General features: G+C 40.5%; 2 protein-coding genes across 3 annotated transcripts in view; both read left to right on the plus strand.

Annotated features, from left to right (window-relative positions):
- LOC142890627 (uncharacterized) overlaps positions 1-6476 on the plus strand; it is a 9655-nt gene extending 3179 nt beyond the window's left edge. For both annotated transcript variants that reach the window (XM_076029827.1, XM_076029828.1), the window contains exons 7-9: positions 1-32; positions 527-579; positions 4422-6476. The exon at positions 1-32 is cut by the window's left edge and continues 75 nt beyond it. In XM_076029827.1, the coding sequence (XP_075885942.1) occupies positions 1-32; positions 527-579; positions 4422-5997 (1661 nt within the window). In that variant the 3' untranslated portion in view covers positions 5998-6476. The remainder of the gene's footprint in view (positions 33-526; positions 580-4421) is intronic.
- A 1201-nt stretch (positions 6477-7677) lies between these two features.
- cfap53 (cilia and flagella associated protein 53) lies at positions 7678-13525 on the plus strand. Its single transcript, XM_076029829.1, has 8 exons — positions 7678-8374; positions 9232-9461; positions 9633-9806; positions 10015-10318; positions 10471-10689; positions 11442-11658; positions 12441-12531; positions 12651-13525. Exons 1-8 carry the CDS (start codon positions 8309-8311, stop codon positions 12889-12891), a joined length of 1542 nt encoding a protein of 513 aa, XP_075885944.1. The 5' UTR covers positions 7678-8308; the 3' UTR covers positions 12892-13525.
- Positions 13526-15676: the final 2151 nt, after the last annotated feature.

Consider the following 15676-nt stretch of genomic DNA (forward strand, 5'->3'; position numbering starts at 1 on the left):
CGGAAGACCGGGATCATGATGGAGCCAAACAGGTAAAACTTAATCCAGTTGGTTAAAGTGTATTCTTTGCAATACCCCACTTATATTTGGTGATCTGGTTGAAGGGGACAATATTTACTGCAAGCGATTGCCTCTCTTCATACAGATTCCTGATACAGTTTCCTCTCCAATCCTTACTGATGACATGGCATCTCACCTAAAACATTGATCTGTGACCTCCATCACATGTTGAAAACTGTTTCCTCTAAAATAAATTTGTCCCAAACACCACTTAAAGATTCATTGAAAGTGTAATCAAACATCCTCTGTTTGGTATTTGGCCTGTGTGATGGTTGCAACCCTCACGTTTTTCTGCTTGCAAACATTTAGTCAATGAAGCCCTTACAGCGTTAATTTGGACATGCTGATTGTATTGTGTAGAAGAATAGATGTGCATATAATATGCTATTCAGTTAACCCTTGTCTTACTTGTAACTCAATGTCTTACAATGTGTTGATGTTATGATGTTAAAATGTTATTTTCCAGAAAACTCTTGATCCTGTTCCCAGCTCTCCATCATCCGCTGCCACCATGACCCCGTAAGTTTTGCACCTTACTCAACAGCATAATGGCATAATATATGACTGGACTGAGAATGTGGCAGATGAGTCAATAATCTAAAAAAAACAAAAAAACAAAAAATCAAAAACAAACAAACAAACATATATATATATATATGTATGTATATATATATATATATATATATATATATATATATATATATATATATGTATATATATATATATATATATATATATATATATATATATATATATATATATATATATATATATATATGTATATATATACATTATTTGTCAATGATTCTGATGTCAGCTGTCCTGTGGCTTTTTGCTTAAAGTTATGTTTCAAAGTTCAAGGAGCTGGACACCATCTTCATCATATCAAAATGTCCTCAATGACTTGCCGTCATTAAAATGAAAAGTTCATCTAAGCCAACGTAATGCAACTCAGCATTTATATAACAAAAATCTCAGCACAGGAAATGCCCGAAGATACTAATGAAAATATAAAAGCAAATATTCTTAAAAAAAAAAAAGGAAGAAGAAAATTTCAAGCTACTCAAAGATGCCTGAAAGAAGAGAACATTCAAATAGAACATTGGATAAACACATACATGGATAACATCTAAAACACATCCAAGTCCAGGAAATTGTCTGCAATTCAGACAAGAATAGGTAGGGGTTGAATATTACTGTCATTATTGTCATTAATGATGATGATGATGATGATGATGATGATGATGATGATGGCCCTGAAACTGAATTTCATTTACATTTTTTTTACCTTTTCTGGAACCATTCACTGGATTCACCTGATTTGGTGATTTGGTGATTCAAAGTCTTACTGGTGTATTTAATTCTGAAGCTGAAGCTAAAGCCCTATGGAAAATTGCTTTATCTGCTTGTTAATTAACATATCCGTTAAAACTGGCAACATTATTTTTCAATGATTCTGATGTCAGCCCTCCTGTGGCTTTTTGCTTAAAGTTATGCTCCAAAGTTCAAGGAGCTGGACACCATCTTCATCATATCAAAAAGTCCACGATTCCAATTTCAACCTCAGAGGAGAAACAGTGACAAAAATTGACACACGATGATTTAGATTTTAGTTGTTTTTATTGTAGCAAACCAAAATGAGCAGAGATACACATGCGTGACTGAGATGCACTATGTCCTCAGTTAGGAGAGGAAACATTGAGATAAACTGTAGTCAACAGCAGATTTTTACAAAAGTCTCATTACAGCTTTGCTTTACTTTATGTGTTCATCTTTCCTTTTCTTCTGCAATAATCACAACCAAGACTGAATCATCTTCACGGGCTTTTCCACATGCAAATCCATTTAATGATCCAATTTATCACTATTATTGATCAGAACAAAGACACACAGGAGGAGGTGTCACCTCCACCAGGCTTGACCCCTTTATGTTGGGTTTGTTTGTGTTTCCCGACAACTCTGACTTTTCAAAAATCATTCATTCATTCTCTCTTGAAATCACTTATTTGCTTAATATTGTATTATATATATACATATATATATAAATAAAAGGGAGGCGTCACACACCTTGCACATGCTAATATAGTGTCTTGTTGGTTTTGTGTGTTGAGGGCGGTCTACTTAGATTGCATGCGCAATTGCCAGTGTGGCGAGGCAAAGGCAGGGTGGAAGAGTTGCTTCACAACGCCACCTGGGGAAATTGCACCCCAGGAAATACACTAAACCCAGTACTCGTATGCACAGAAGGTCGCACAAATTCGTTATACGAAATGTAGAGGGGACGAGATGGACTTCCAAATCGAACAGAAGTTGAATTAAAATACTTGTTTCTCTTTTGATAAAGATTTTTTTTTAAAAAAGAACACAAAAAAGCAAAATTTCACTGACTGCATATCAAAATGATAAACTACCATTCATTTCTGTAAAAAGAACCATTACAAATATAACAGTGGCAGGAACAGGGCTGGGACTTAGCTTGGCGGACAGGCTAATTAAAACCAATCAAACAGCAAAGTAAACGTGAGGAATCACTAAAACCAAAAATTACTGCAACGAAAATATAACCCTAACCACGAGGCAGTGTCCCACGATAAAAACTTGGACAAAATAAATACAAATAATTAAATGAATTAATGCTGAGACGAGAGGCAGCGTAACATGAGCCATATGCACCAATTAGGCAGTAGATTAGTACATTAGTCAACTGACTACTGATGGTGTTTTTGGCCGTTTTCCCGTTGTTACGAACTCTAGCTCGTGAGGGGAAAGGGAAGTAACACACGGGATTGAAAATAAAGGCAATAATTTTATTTTCCGACAATTAAACGTAAAAAGGCGCGACAACAGAAAAGGCCAGCGTGAGTGCTGTCAAACCAATAAACAATCAAAATTGAAAGAGACTCCAAAAAGAAAAGATGGAGCTATAACTAAGAATTATCACTAATATAATAAACCAAAATCTGTTTTCAATAACCAAAACAAAGTCTAAGCTTACAAACTTAAATACAGGGTGACCAGCACTCCTAAACCCTAGTGGAAACTAACAAAAGGAAAACTACCAGGTGAAAAACGTAAATCTGTATTTTAGAACAATACTCAGCCAAATCTGGTCGCGAAACGATAAACACAGGGGATTTCGAACGAGCATGTGGACAAGTGGCGTTTTAGGTGTCTGCCACCGTCTTCAGGGGAGCTCCAGCCTTTTATAGGTGACGCTGCTGGTTGGCTTTCCCTGATTGGCTGGGCGGTGTCCAACCGCAGTCGAGGTGTTGTCACGGGGAATCGCCAGGGCCAATCGTTGGAGGGAGGCTGCGCATAGACCTAAGAAACACACACAGGACACAGCAGCAGGAGACCTCAACGGCTCACGGCCGTAACACCCGTGCACAAACCTTGAGTAAATCAGGCTGACTGTCATGGCTTACAACTCTGAAATATTGTAATTATTATAAGTTATTATAGGCCTCCTGCATGTTGAGGAAATTTAGATTGGTATTGAGTAACAATCAGGAGGATGGGGACCCTCTACCCCTGAATATTGACGGGTATTTCACACACTGGACATAAGTGTAACCAGGGTTTATTTACTGTTTTTATTTTTTATGTTTATTTACATTTTTTTTTATTTGACATATGACGTAAGACGCAGCACACGTAACACATATGGAGCGGCGATAATGAGTGCAGCTGCAAGCGGTCAGAGTTAATAGTCATCGCACCAGCAGGTGTGTGTTTGTTTGACACGGTCGGTGTGTGCGAAGACTCTCTTCGATTTTTACGTCCACTGCCGCATGTTCCCAGAAGCGAAGCATTGTTTATTGTGACTGGGACTCTTTCTCTTCCAGACCATTTCTTTTTTTTTTTTTTTTTTTCTTATGGACAATATATATCAATAGAATTTTTGCAGCATGAACTGAACCAAACAGAGTTTGGATTATACTTTTTTTTTTTTTTTTTTGACACAATCACTAAATCGATGATGATGACGACGAATTATGTGCACTAAAAACATTATTGTTTCTTGATCGGCCGATTATGTATATATTATATATAAAATAACTCTTCAAATGCATTCTGGTATCCGAGTTTCATTAAGTCTCCATCTGATCGGTCTAAATATTCCCTTCTATTAGTCTTCCGAGAACAATCCCTTTTTTTTTTTTTTTTTTTTTTTAAATCTTCTGATTGCGTTGTATATGCTACATAAGGCAATATAGTCACTGCTTCTCTCTCCACTACTGTACATCAACATGTGGTTTCTCACCTTGAATATTTGAGTAAAACAGGGTATAGTTTAACAGAAATATGCATTGTGAACAACCGGATAATAGTTTCTAACTCTTCCATTTATGTTTGTACAGGACGGCCTTATCTAAATTTGGTCATATCAACAACGTAAAGAGCATGAAACAAGGACCTCCAACCATCTACCAGCTGACACCTGAACCAGAGATGGTTGGCTTACTGAAAAAAATCACCATTGGTAAAAAAAATCCAAACCTGAAAAACAAAGCCATCCTGTTACTGGGTGAAACAGGGACAGGAAAATCTACCCTGATCAACACTCTGATGAATCAGGCCTTGGGAGTCCAGTGGGAAGACAATGTCTGGTTTCACTTTGTAGAAAATGAGCAACAATCAGATGGAGAGCAGAGAAACCAGGCAGATAGTCAGACATCAGATGTGATTGTGTACCAGCTGTGTGGGTTTGAAGGCAAACCTCTGCCCTGCTCTCTCACCATCATCGACACTCCTGGATTTGGAGACACCAGAGGAATTGACAGAGATGACATTGTGAAGGTCAGATTATTGGAGTTGTTCCGCTCAGGTGAAGGTGTTCATGAGATCAGTGCAGTGGGTCTGGTGCTGAAAGCCAGTGAGAACCGAGTGAGTGACCGACTGAGGTACATCTTTGATTCTGTGATGTCTCTGTTTGGAAAAGACATGGAGAAAAACATTGTTGCTCTCCTCACACACTCTGATGGTTTATCCCATAAAAATGTTCTCCAAGCTCTGGAGGAGGCAAATGTCAAATTAGCCAAAGATGAAGATAATGAGCCCGTCTGTTTTTTGGTCAATAATTGTCAGGACACGCAGAGAACAAATGAGACTAGCATTCCTCTGAAAGCTCAATGGGACATGACAATGACTCAAATAAGAAAGTTCAGAAAATTTATAGACAACAGTCCACTTCACAATGTGCAAAAAGATGCTGAGGTGTTGGAAACACGTGCCCAACTGGAAGCAGCAATCGGAACCTTGATGGAACGAATCGCATTTACACAGATGAAGCAGAAAGAAATCCAACAGAGGAAGAGCGCAATCCAAGAGATGAAGGACACCTATGAAGTTGATGAGGCCTACAAAGACATAGTGCCAATCAGTGGTGGGTGGTGGTGGTTCAACTGTTATTTTAATGGAGCTCTGACCTGTTCTGTCTGTCAGGAAAACTGCCACTACCCAGGGTGCACACGTGCCAATTCGCCAGGAGACTGTGAGATTATAAAGAATGGTAACTGCACCTCCTGTAAAGGCAAGTGTCCTGTGTCAAAACATTTGAAGCAAGAGTGGATCTATGTAACCAAAACTAGAAAAGTTACGGAAATTCTAACAAAAGTGCATGAAGAAAAATCAAGTAGGACAGCTGCTCTTCAAAAAGTTGAGGAGAAGCTGAGGGAAATTGAGGAAGAAATAAAGCAGTGTGTTGAAGAGGCCTATGGTCACATCCTGAAACTGGAAAAGATCGCATTGAATAAGAATTCAGTATCAATATTGGTCCACTTGGACTTCATGATAGAAAAGATGAAGGAAAAAGGACACCTTGAGAAGGTCACGAAATTGGAAGAGATAAAAGAACGCATGGACAAAATTAAAGGATTAATGGAGGTTGCTGATTACAGGTTCAGCAAAATGTTGAGCAAAAATGCAGAAAAATAAGCCTTTTTGAGAAAATAAGGGCGTTGAAAATGAATGGGATGTGTTGTCGTCATAAGGAAAATACAATATAAAGCAAATAAGTGATTTCAATAGTTATTTCATCATGTGTTGATTTTTGAAAAGTCAGAGTTGTCGGGAAACACAAACAAACCCAACATAAAGGGGTCAAGCCTGGTGGAGGTGACACCTCCTCCTGTGTGTCTTTGTTCTGATCAATAATAGTGATAAATTGGATCATTAAATGGATTTGCATGTGGAAAAGCCCGTGAAGATGATTCAGTCTTGGTTGTGATTATTGCAGAAGAAAAGGAAAGATGAACACATGAAGTAAAGCAAAGCTGTAATGAGACTTTTGTAAAAATCTGCTGTTGACTACAGTTTATCTCAATGTTTCCTCTCCTAACTGAGAACATAGTCCATCTCAGTCACGCATGTGTATCTCTGCTCATTTTGGTTTGCTACAATAAAAACAACTAAAATCTAAATCATCGTGTGTCAATTTTTGTCACTGTTTCTCCTCTGAGGTTGAAATTGGAATCGTGGACTTTTTGATATGATGAAGATGGTGTCCAGCCCCTTGAACTTTGGAGCATAACTTTAAGCAAAAAGCCACAGGAGGGCTGACATCAGAATCATTGAAAAATAATGTAGCCAGTTTTAACGGATATGTTGATTAACAAGCGGAGAAAGCAATTTAACTTTTGAGGTGTTGGATACACGTAACAGACTGAACACAGCCATTCAAAACCTGAAAGAGAGAAGCAGAGAGATGCAGCAGAAAACATTATTCACCCATTCAAATCATGAACATCTGAGGAAAATACTGTTGCAATTTACTATGGAACAGCAGATCCTCCAAGAGGCCTATGATCATCTCCTGAAACTAGAAAAGATTGCGCCTAATCAGAATACAGCATTCACACGAATCCACTTGGACTTCTTGACTGACAAGATGAAGGGAAAAGGAGACACTGAGAAGGTGGAGAAATTGGAAGAGATAAGAAAACGCATGGATAACGCTAAGGGGTTAAAGGCAGATGTCAAATACTTTTTTGGGAGAAGATGAAGCAGAAATGCAGAAAAAGAAGCATTTTTTTGAATAAAGGGCATCATAACATTAAAGTGGATGTTTTGTTGACAGAAGGAAAATTAAATGGAATTATACTAAAGTAGTGATTTTTTTATTTTATTTATCAAACAATCTTTTTTCTACATGGACCGCTGATGGTCTGTAGAAGAGCTCACGGATGATGAGATGGGTGCGGTCCTTATATATGTTTCAAAGGAAAGGAAGAATACTTTTCATCATATTATTCATTCATCTTCTATACCCGCTTATTCCTATTAGGGTCACAGGGGTCTGCTTGGAGCCTATCCCAGCTGTCTTAGGGCGAAGGCAGGGTGACACCCTGGACAAGTCGCCAGTTCATCACAGGGCCACATATAGACACATGCACACCTACGGACAATTTAGAGTGTTCAATTGACCTCACATGCATGTTTTTGGAGTGTGGGAGGAAGCCGGAGAACCCGGAGAGAACCCACGCAGACACAGGGAGAACAGTAAATTCCACACAGAAAGGTCCCAGGCCCGGAATCGAACCCACGACCTTCTTGCTGTGAGGCGGCAGCGCTGACCACTGCGCCACCGTGTTGCCCTTGGAAGAATACTTGTCACACAAAAGTTTGACCTTATTTGGTATCAGTTCTACAACAATTAAGTAACAGGATAAGGGGGGCAAAGTTTGGTAGGGAAACGGGAGGCAGTTTTGGCAAGCTGTATTCTAAGAGCTCGTTGCTGTGCAGATTATGACACAGACGCAGTGAATAACAGGATATATGACGTCTTAACCTGCGCCTTTCTGCTGCAGGACTTAACCCAGATAGCAAAAGGCATTGATTCAACGTTGAATTTTGGTCACATTGGTTATTTTTGGTTGAGGTTGAAAAAGCGATGTTGATTCAATAACTTTTTGCTATCTGGGAATAGCTAGATGAAATGCTATGACAAAGGTAAGCCAGAACACCAAGACTGCTTAAGAGACTAAAGTCACAATTCTATGATTAAAGTTCACTTTTGAAAAAAATAGTTCCACATTTGCCCTCCACCTTTTGCTCATCTCCCTGTACGAAAGACAGAGATACATGTTGCACGTTACCTGTCGTTGAGTCCTCCACCAGCAGAGACCGCTGTTGTCACTCTCACTTTCTCGTGTTTGTGCTCGCCATGGCAACCGGCATCTCTCTGTTGTTGTCGTGAACCCGTGGTGTCTCTGCGGTCGTCATTAAGAGCATTTTAAAACGCATAGAAATGCAACCGAGTCAAGGAAGAAGATGTGGGGAGGTGACAGGACCGACGCCTCACGCAGTGGCTGTGGTTAGTTCCTTCACATCAGTGTCATTTGTGTCAATACTCAAGAATCGCTTTTTGTTTTTTGGTTGTTGTTTTTTTTTGAGAAAGGTGCTATTAACTGACCTTGTGCCATTACCTTCTTTTGGCAAAAGCTATATGGCCTCATTAATGCGTCGCTATGAACTTTAAAAAAAGAAATGTATTTAATATATTTAATCTGTTCAGAAAAATAAGAACAAATTAATATGTTTCTTTAAAAACACTACCAGTCAAAAGTTTGGACACACCTGTTTCTTCTTCATCTTTACTTCTTTCGACACTTTAGATACACACTGAATGTGACCAACGACACTTTAGATACACACTGAATGTGACCAAGATATGTGGATTAATGTGGCAAAAGAGAAAATGTGTTATGTTGTATATATTTTATATGAAGGCTGGCTATTCTAGATCATCTAAACAAGTTGTTTGAGTTATTTCACACGTTTTTGTTTAATACACATTCCATATGTGTCCATTCATAGTTTTGATGTCTAGAGTGACAACCTACAATGTAAATAGTCATGAAAATGAATGAAAAACCAATAAATCAGAAGTATGTGTCCGATCCTTTGACTCGTAGTGCATGTATATGCACCCGATCTTCCCCATGGTTAGATTACACAACATCAATTTGGATGTTGAGGCATTGTTGCGTTATTTACTTAAAACAGTCACAGCTTCATGCTAGCCATAAAAAAAAAAGAAAAGAAATTGATACGTAAAACAAACTGCACTGACATCTAAAGCTCTGAGTACTGTGATTGTTTATGACTGTGCCCGGGCTCAGATTTAATCTGTTAAATTGCAATCCCCCCCCTCCCCCTGGTATTAAACAGAGGGCAAAGATGCCTTCTTACAGGCCTCCGGACTACCTGATTCAGGAGAGACTAAAAAAGGATGCTGAAATAGAAAACCTGGAGGACTTCACAAGGTACGACAAGACGTGTTTTATGAAGAATTCGTGGCTGAAGAGCTCTGAGAATCGTTTCGTGAGAGGAGCCATCCAGAGACAAGTCCGAGATGTTTTCGTGCAGCAGGAGGTCCTTCTGCAGGAGAAGAAGGAAAGGTCTGTGTGCTGTCAATACGTAATCCTGGGATGGGGGGGCACACTGACCCCATCCACTCTGTTATCCACCAATGTTTACCTTCTCGTCCAAACTCGTCATCTGCCATTCTTCTTCAGACGACGGTTTTTCGTCAAACGTGTGCGCGTTGAGACTCGGGTGTGTCTGTCCAGGTTGCGGGAGCTGCTAGAAGCAGAGGAGAAGCAGCACCTGCAGGAAATCGAGGCCAAGAAGGAGACTTCGGTGCAAAGACAGGAGAAGATGAAAGAGTACATTAAAGCCCTGAGGGAGAGGAGAGAGAAAGAAAGGCAGCAGCTGGTATCTGACAAGCTGGAACAACGTTTCAGGTGAAAGTGACCACATTTTAACCTTCAAATCATATTACCTGTTAGCTTTAAAAATGATAAAAACTAAAAGAGCTTCAGGATGATAACTGTATAGACGCTCCATCCAAGGTAAAGAAGGGCATGTGGAACTTTTTAAAGTTTGAGGTTTGGTTGATCTGGAAATAGGCATTGAACTCTGTTGTGTGCGCTGCTCAAACTGGGTCTTCAGGCAGCAGTGCGATGACGTGCGAGTCGTCCAGAGGCAACGCATGGAGCAGCAGGTGAGCTTGGAGCTCGCGGCTCAGATGAGGAGCAAAGGGGAGCAGCGGCAGCAGCAGCAGCAGGAGGAAAGGGTGTTTGCCGAGCTGTGGGAGGCCGACCGCCAGGCCAAAGAGGAGCGCGAGGTGCAGAGGGTGCAGAGGCAGCAAGAGAGGAACATGGAGCAGTTGACCGTCATCAAGAGCCAGATGGAGGCAGCGGAGCAGCAGAGGCAGGATCTCAAGCGACTGAAAGAGGAGGAAGCCGGGCTCATGGTGCGGCAGATTGTTCAGATCATTCAAAGTGTCAACATAAAGCCCTCTGTCATGAATAATCCTGTTTTCTGCTGCCCCTCTGTGGGTGAAACGCTTTGGCGTGCCTCCCGTGGCCGCACGGGATTCCATCGGACTGACGCCACTCCGTACAGCGCCAGCAGCTGGAGATGGACCGCCTGCAGGAGCAGCGCGAGCAGCAGCAGCAGCAGCAGAAGCGGGACACCAGGCGGCGAGACCTGGACGAGAGCTTGAGGCTGAAGTTGAAGCGCTTGGCACGAGAACAGCAGGAGGAGCTGGAGCTGGACATGAGCATCTTGCAGCACATGCTCAGGCAGGAGACTGATGAGAAACTTGGGCTGGCTCAGAAAAAGGTAAATGCATGGACACTATTGCCAATCTGTGCACGTTGCGTCAATGTGTCATGAGGCAGCAGTTAGACTCAGGTGGATGCCAAAGACTCACGTTCACGCTTTACAATTTACACCTGAATTGAGAAGAGTTGAAAAGAAACAATCTGGCTTCCAGTGTTTCCACAATAGCTAATCACCAAAACCACTGTCAACACTACAAAAATATCCCAGATGAGAAAAATTAATGTTGACGGAATTTTTTTTTTTTTTAATGTATCTAAAAAAAACTCGTTTTAATGCCGTAATGCATTTGAAATGTTTTTTACTCAAATAAATGATAATCAAATATGGACACTTGTATGTCAAGGTGATTATAAATACATGCGGTCGTACTGTTGGGTGCAGCCTTAATGCTGATGCAGCCCCTGAGTATGAATACCCTGCCTAGAATAATAATAATGTACTTACAAAAAATGGCCAGCAGATGGCGTCAGTGTGCCCTGAGATTTCATGAACGTTTCAAACGCCAACAAACAGTAGGAAAAAAAAAAGAAAAAGACCAAAATCACCCAAATCCAAATCAATACTGGAAAGAAACACAGTATCAATGTGCGTACAACAACTGATTTAGCATATGTCCATTAATCCTTGAAGAGACAATCCTTTTTTTTTTTTTGTTTGCCTTTATATTAATCCTAAACTAATAACTGTCAAGACAAAGTGCTGCCAGTGAGGTCTCCCCTGTTGTCTCTTTGTGTGTTCGCGCTGTCTAGGCCGACTTCTGTGCAGACCAGGAGAGGTACTGGCAGTACTTGTCCGAGGAGCTGCAGAGGAAGAAGCAGGAGGAGGAGGAGGCGGACATGCTGGTCAATGAGCAACTGAGGGAGGTCTGGAATAAACAAGAGAAGCAGAGTCGTCTGCAGCGGGAGGCCAGGAACCGACTGATGAAGGAAGTGATAGAGACGCAGCGCCTGCAAATCCAACAAAAACGTGAGAAAATCTGAATCAAATTGGAACACAGTTCTAGACTGAGCAGTGCGCTCAGTGAGCTGTAGACACTGATTACATAGAGCTATGGCTCTATATACTATAACTCTATGTCAGGGGTGTCAAACTCAATACACAATGGGCCAATTTTTTAAAGTCACCTGCCAACATTGATATTTATTTTTAAAAATCCTTCCCCAGATATAACAGTGAACCTTTTAACATGGACCCAAACAAGTTTAGCTTCAACCTGAATATGGAACAAGCGAGGCTGAGTGCTAAACAATAAACTACTTAATTATATTGTGCAAATGCAACATTGAATGTAAATAATAATCCTATGCCTCCTTTTTACTTGCAGCCTTCCGATTTAAATTTCAACAGTGACCTTTTTCTACATGCTAATAATATATTTCAGAGTAAAATAACAACAATAAAGCAATTAGGCAATAACGATATCCTTCAATGTCCTGATTGACGTGCCAAAATGCCAGCAAAGCATTTTGGGATTCATAGTATTAGCAGTACATGCGCTGTAGAATAGCGGCAGGCCTGCTCTAGTAACAAATTTGTATTGCCTCACGGGCCAAATGTAATTACACAGTGGGCCAAATTTGGTCTGCGGGCCAGAGTTTGACACCTATGCTCTATGTGTTTTTTTCCCAAGCGGCTCTTCAGATTAGCCTGGACAGTGCCTCTCGGTGCAACCCATCATTGCACGATGAACCTGCCTTTTTTTTTTTTATCTTGCAATCTGTGTGTCTTTGATCCTTCTCGTCCCGCAGTTGACATGAACAAGAAAGAACAAATAAGCAAAGAGGAGCTTGACAGGGCGATGACCGAGATGACGCTCATGGATGAGGAGGAGAAAAGACGGTAATGCCGGTTGAACATCTCAGCAGTCTGTTCTGTCTGAGGCGGAGGACCCGCGGTCTGTCACGTTCGCGAGCTCCTCGCGTCTTTTTCCTGAACGCGTTGTCGTCTTCTCCCCGCAGTAAGAGGGAGGTCAATTGCGCGCACCAGGCCGACCTCGTTGAGCAGATAAAGCAGCAGCGGCGGCGCCACGCCGAGTGGAAAGCCCACGAGGAGAGGGAGTATCAGCTGGGTCTGATGGAGCAGGAGATGTACCTCCAGAGGAAAGAGGAGGTCCTGTCCAAAGACGCTTCGCACGCCGCTGCCCAGCATCCGTTCAGGCGGGCAGACGCATCCAGGGCCGCGCCCTTGTTGCCCACGTAGCTGTCAGCCTTAACTACTTGGATGGTGGTCACCATTTCCCAACAGTAATGTGTGTCTTTAGCCAATCACCAAACTCCCCAGAATTTTTTTTTTTTGACCTCATATGCCTGTCCTGTTTGGAAAAAACATGTTTGTTTTTTTTCCCCTTTCCACATATATTGGTGTTCTAATGAAGTATCAAGAGTGCTAGCAGGAAGTCAACTCTGTCCACTGCAAGAGAAGAAAATTGTCTCTGTGGTGCTTGGCCAAGATAAATTGTTGTTTTGCCACCATAACACATAACTTTGGTTGCCTGCCCAGCACCCTCATGTCTCAACAGGCCTGTCCTATTTGGACATCTACTAGTCACAGGCCAACAGGCTTTGCTGTGTCAGTGGCGGGTTTGCCACACTCCCTGTGGCAAGGCAGCAAATTATCAAAATGGTTTTGAAACAACTGTCTTAAGGTTAAAAAAAAAAAAAAAACACTGTACACTTTTAGCTTTTAATAAAGTCTCAACTGTTGAAAGACAAATGAAACATAGTTTTTTTTTTCCCTTTGCTAAATTAAGCAGAAAATTGTCTGATTCAAGGATTTGGTCGTCAGGTCTGTAATTAGAGTCAATCTTATTAAACTAAACCGTCCAAACAGACAACACTGACAGCTCGTGTCATCACTTTTCCTTACAATAACTTGTGCATGAACTTGTTAAACAAAAACCTACCTTGCATTTTTCCACTTTAATTTTGATTCCAGACATATTTCTCGTTTTATCTTTATTTAAATACATTAGTAAATCACTAAGTGTTCCAACTGCCCAGGTGAAATGAAGTCGTGAATAATGTTTATTTAGCACCAACCTGGAAGGAGGAAAACATCTTCACTTCAAAACTTCCTGTGCAACAGTATATAATAATCCAATAATAAGCCTCATAGAAACAAACAGCTTGTTCCTTTGGACACATCAACAGTCTGTGGACATCACATTGCAATTCCTACGCCCTGCACCTTGTTGAGTAATGCAACATTTGCTGAAGATGAGGGAGGAGAACTGTGTTGCTTCGTGTCTGCACGTTTTACTGTGAAAGAGGTGACCGTGGGACTCATTGTTCCAATGTTTCATTTCAGGTAGCAACAAATGATTCATAAAAACTCATCAACACAACCACCCAATGACAGGCAGTCTTGGAAAGTAGCAAATGGCATTACAGCAAATGCTGCATTTCAGGGACAAGGTTAAAAAAATGTTTCTTGCACTCAAGTCTCAAAAATGTACCTGGTGAATATGACAGCATTATGGAATTAAAGAATCTATATATCAGAAAGTTTCTGAATTTATAAAAGCCCTTTGCAATAATAAAAAAAAAAAGTTTGACACCTGAGACAAATACAGGAAGTAAAGGGATATACAAAGGAAAAGAGGAAAATACAGGAATGGACTCAATTAGAACACAGTGAACCAGTAAAAGGAAGGACCCTCGCGGTGTTGACTTGTTTTCTTTGGTATTATTGGTAATTATGTAAGTACTCGAGGCGAGTCAGCTCTGTTTGCTCAACTCAGAAACTGGCAAAGTATCTCTGACACACGTGGCATTGTGTTGCCCAAGAACCACAAGGTTTCCATGCAATATCCATCCACGAATTGCATCACAACGTCACAACACTCAGGGATAAAGGGCGGACAGATGGAAAAGAGTGATCAGAGCAACAGAATTCCAAAACAAGGACAATGTCAACTACAATGAAACAGATAGATAGATAGATATACAGATAGCCTGACTCACAAGGATAATGTCATCATACAGGTTCATGTTCCTGTTCTGTCCTGATGTTTTTTTTCCTCACTAGTCAGGTATTTCTAGTTGTTTTTTCCATGGACAAGTAGCCTGCCAGAGGTGTGTACTTGACTCGGCTTGTCTTAGTTGGGAACCAGATTGCTGATTTACCTGCAGCTGAACGGGAAATAACATTTTTGCTTTTCAAATAAGACAGGGGAAGCCGGAACAAAAAATATTTTTCTTCGTGACTTTGATTTAGCAGATTTTTGTTGAGTTGGGACTGGCACCATGTTCTAGCTCTACCTGAATAGAGCAATTGTCTAGCATTGCATTCATTTTAGGTTCAGAGTATCCTTGCAGCTTTGCTATATGTATATATATATATATTTATATATATATATATATATATATATATATATATATATATATATATATATATATATATATATATATATATATATATATATAAATATATATATATATAAAAGGTTAAAATTCAGCTGTGATGTTCTGTTGTTCTAGCTATGCATAACATACATGTAACTCTACCGTCAATGGTCTTTCAGTGAAAAAAAACCAACATATACATTCCTGTATGTATTCCTTGAGTATTCCTCTATGATTCTTGGTCTGATGTTACACCAATATAACCAATAAAAATTAAGAAGGGCGCAACTGAAATTGGTGAATGACAGGAGTTCAACAGGTATTGACGTACCAAAGCAACAGTAAGAGGATAATTAACATATCCCAAACAATTGATTATGCGTTATCATGATCACCTCAATCACCGTTCACTTCACCGTGAACCAGAGAGGCCTGCGTTTCTTTCTGCTGACAAACCACCACTTCTTTTTATAGCCCTGTGTGTTATTCTGCTTCAATAGTTGGTGGCATAATGCTCAAGCCTGACAGTCTTTCTGTGGACCTGCCCATTGTCAAAACCCGACACAGGCAAACACCTCATACCTCCAAAAGGAGTGGTTTGGGAGTGGAGCCTTTTAAGAATAATGGTTTATGCTCAGACT

The sequence above is a fragment of the Nelusetta ayraudi genome, unplaced genomic scaffold (genome assembly GCF_046127955.1).
Source record: "Nelusetta ayraudi isolate G7.1 ecotype Tasmania unplaced genomic scaffold, CSIRO-AGI_Nayr_v1 ptg000026l, whole genome shotgun sequence".
Taxonomy (NCBI): domain Eukaryota; kingdom Metazoa; phylum Chordata; class Actinopteri; order Tetraodontiformes; family Monacanthidae; genus Nelusetta; species Nelusetta ayraudi.

Coding starts and splice junctions, on each gene's coding strand:
- cfap53 (XM_076029829.1), top strand. CDS start 8,309: ATGCAACCGAGTCAAGGAAGAAGATGTGGGGAGGTGACAGGACCGACG. Junction 9,807..10,014: donor AAGCTGGAACAACGTTTCAG/GTGAAAGTGACC, acceptor CTGGGTCTTCAG/GCAGCAGTGCGATGACGTGC. Junction 10,319..10,470: donor AGGAGGAAGCCGGGCTCATG/GTGCGGCAGATT, acceptor CACTCCGTACAG/CGCCAGCAGCTGGAGATGGA.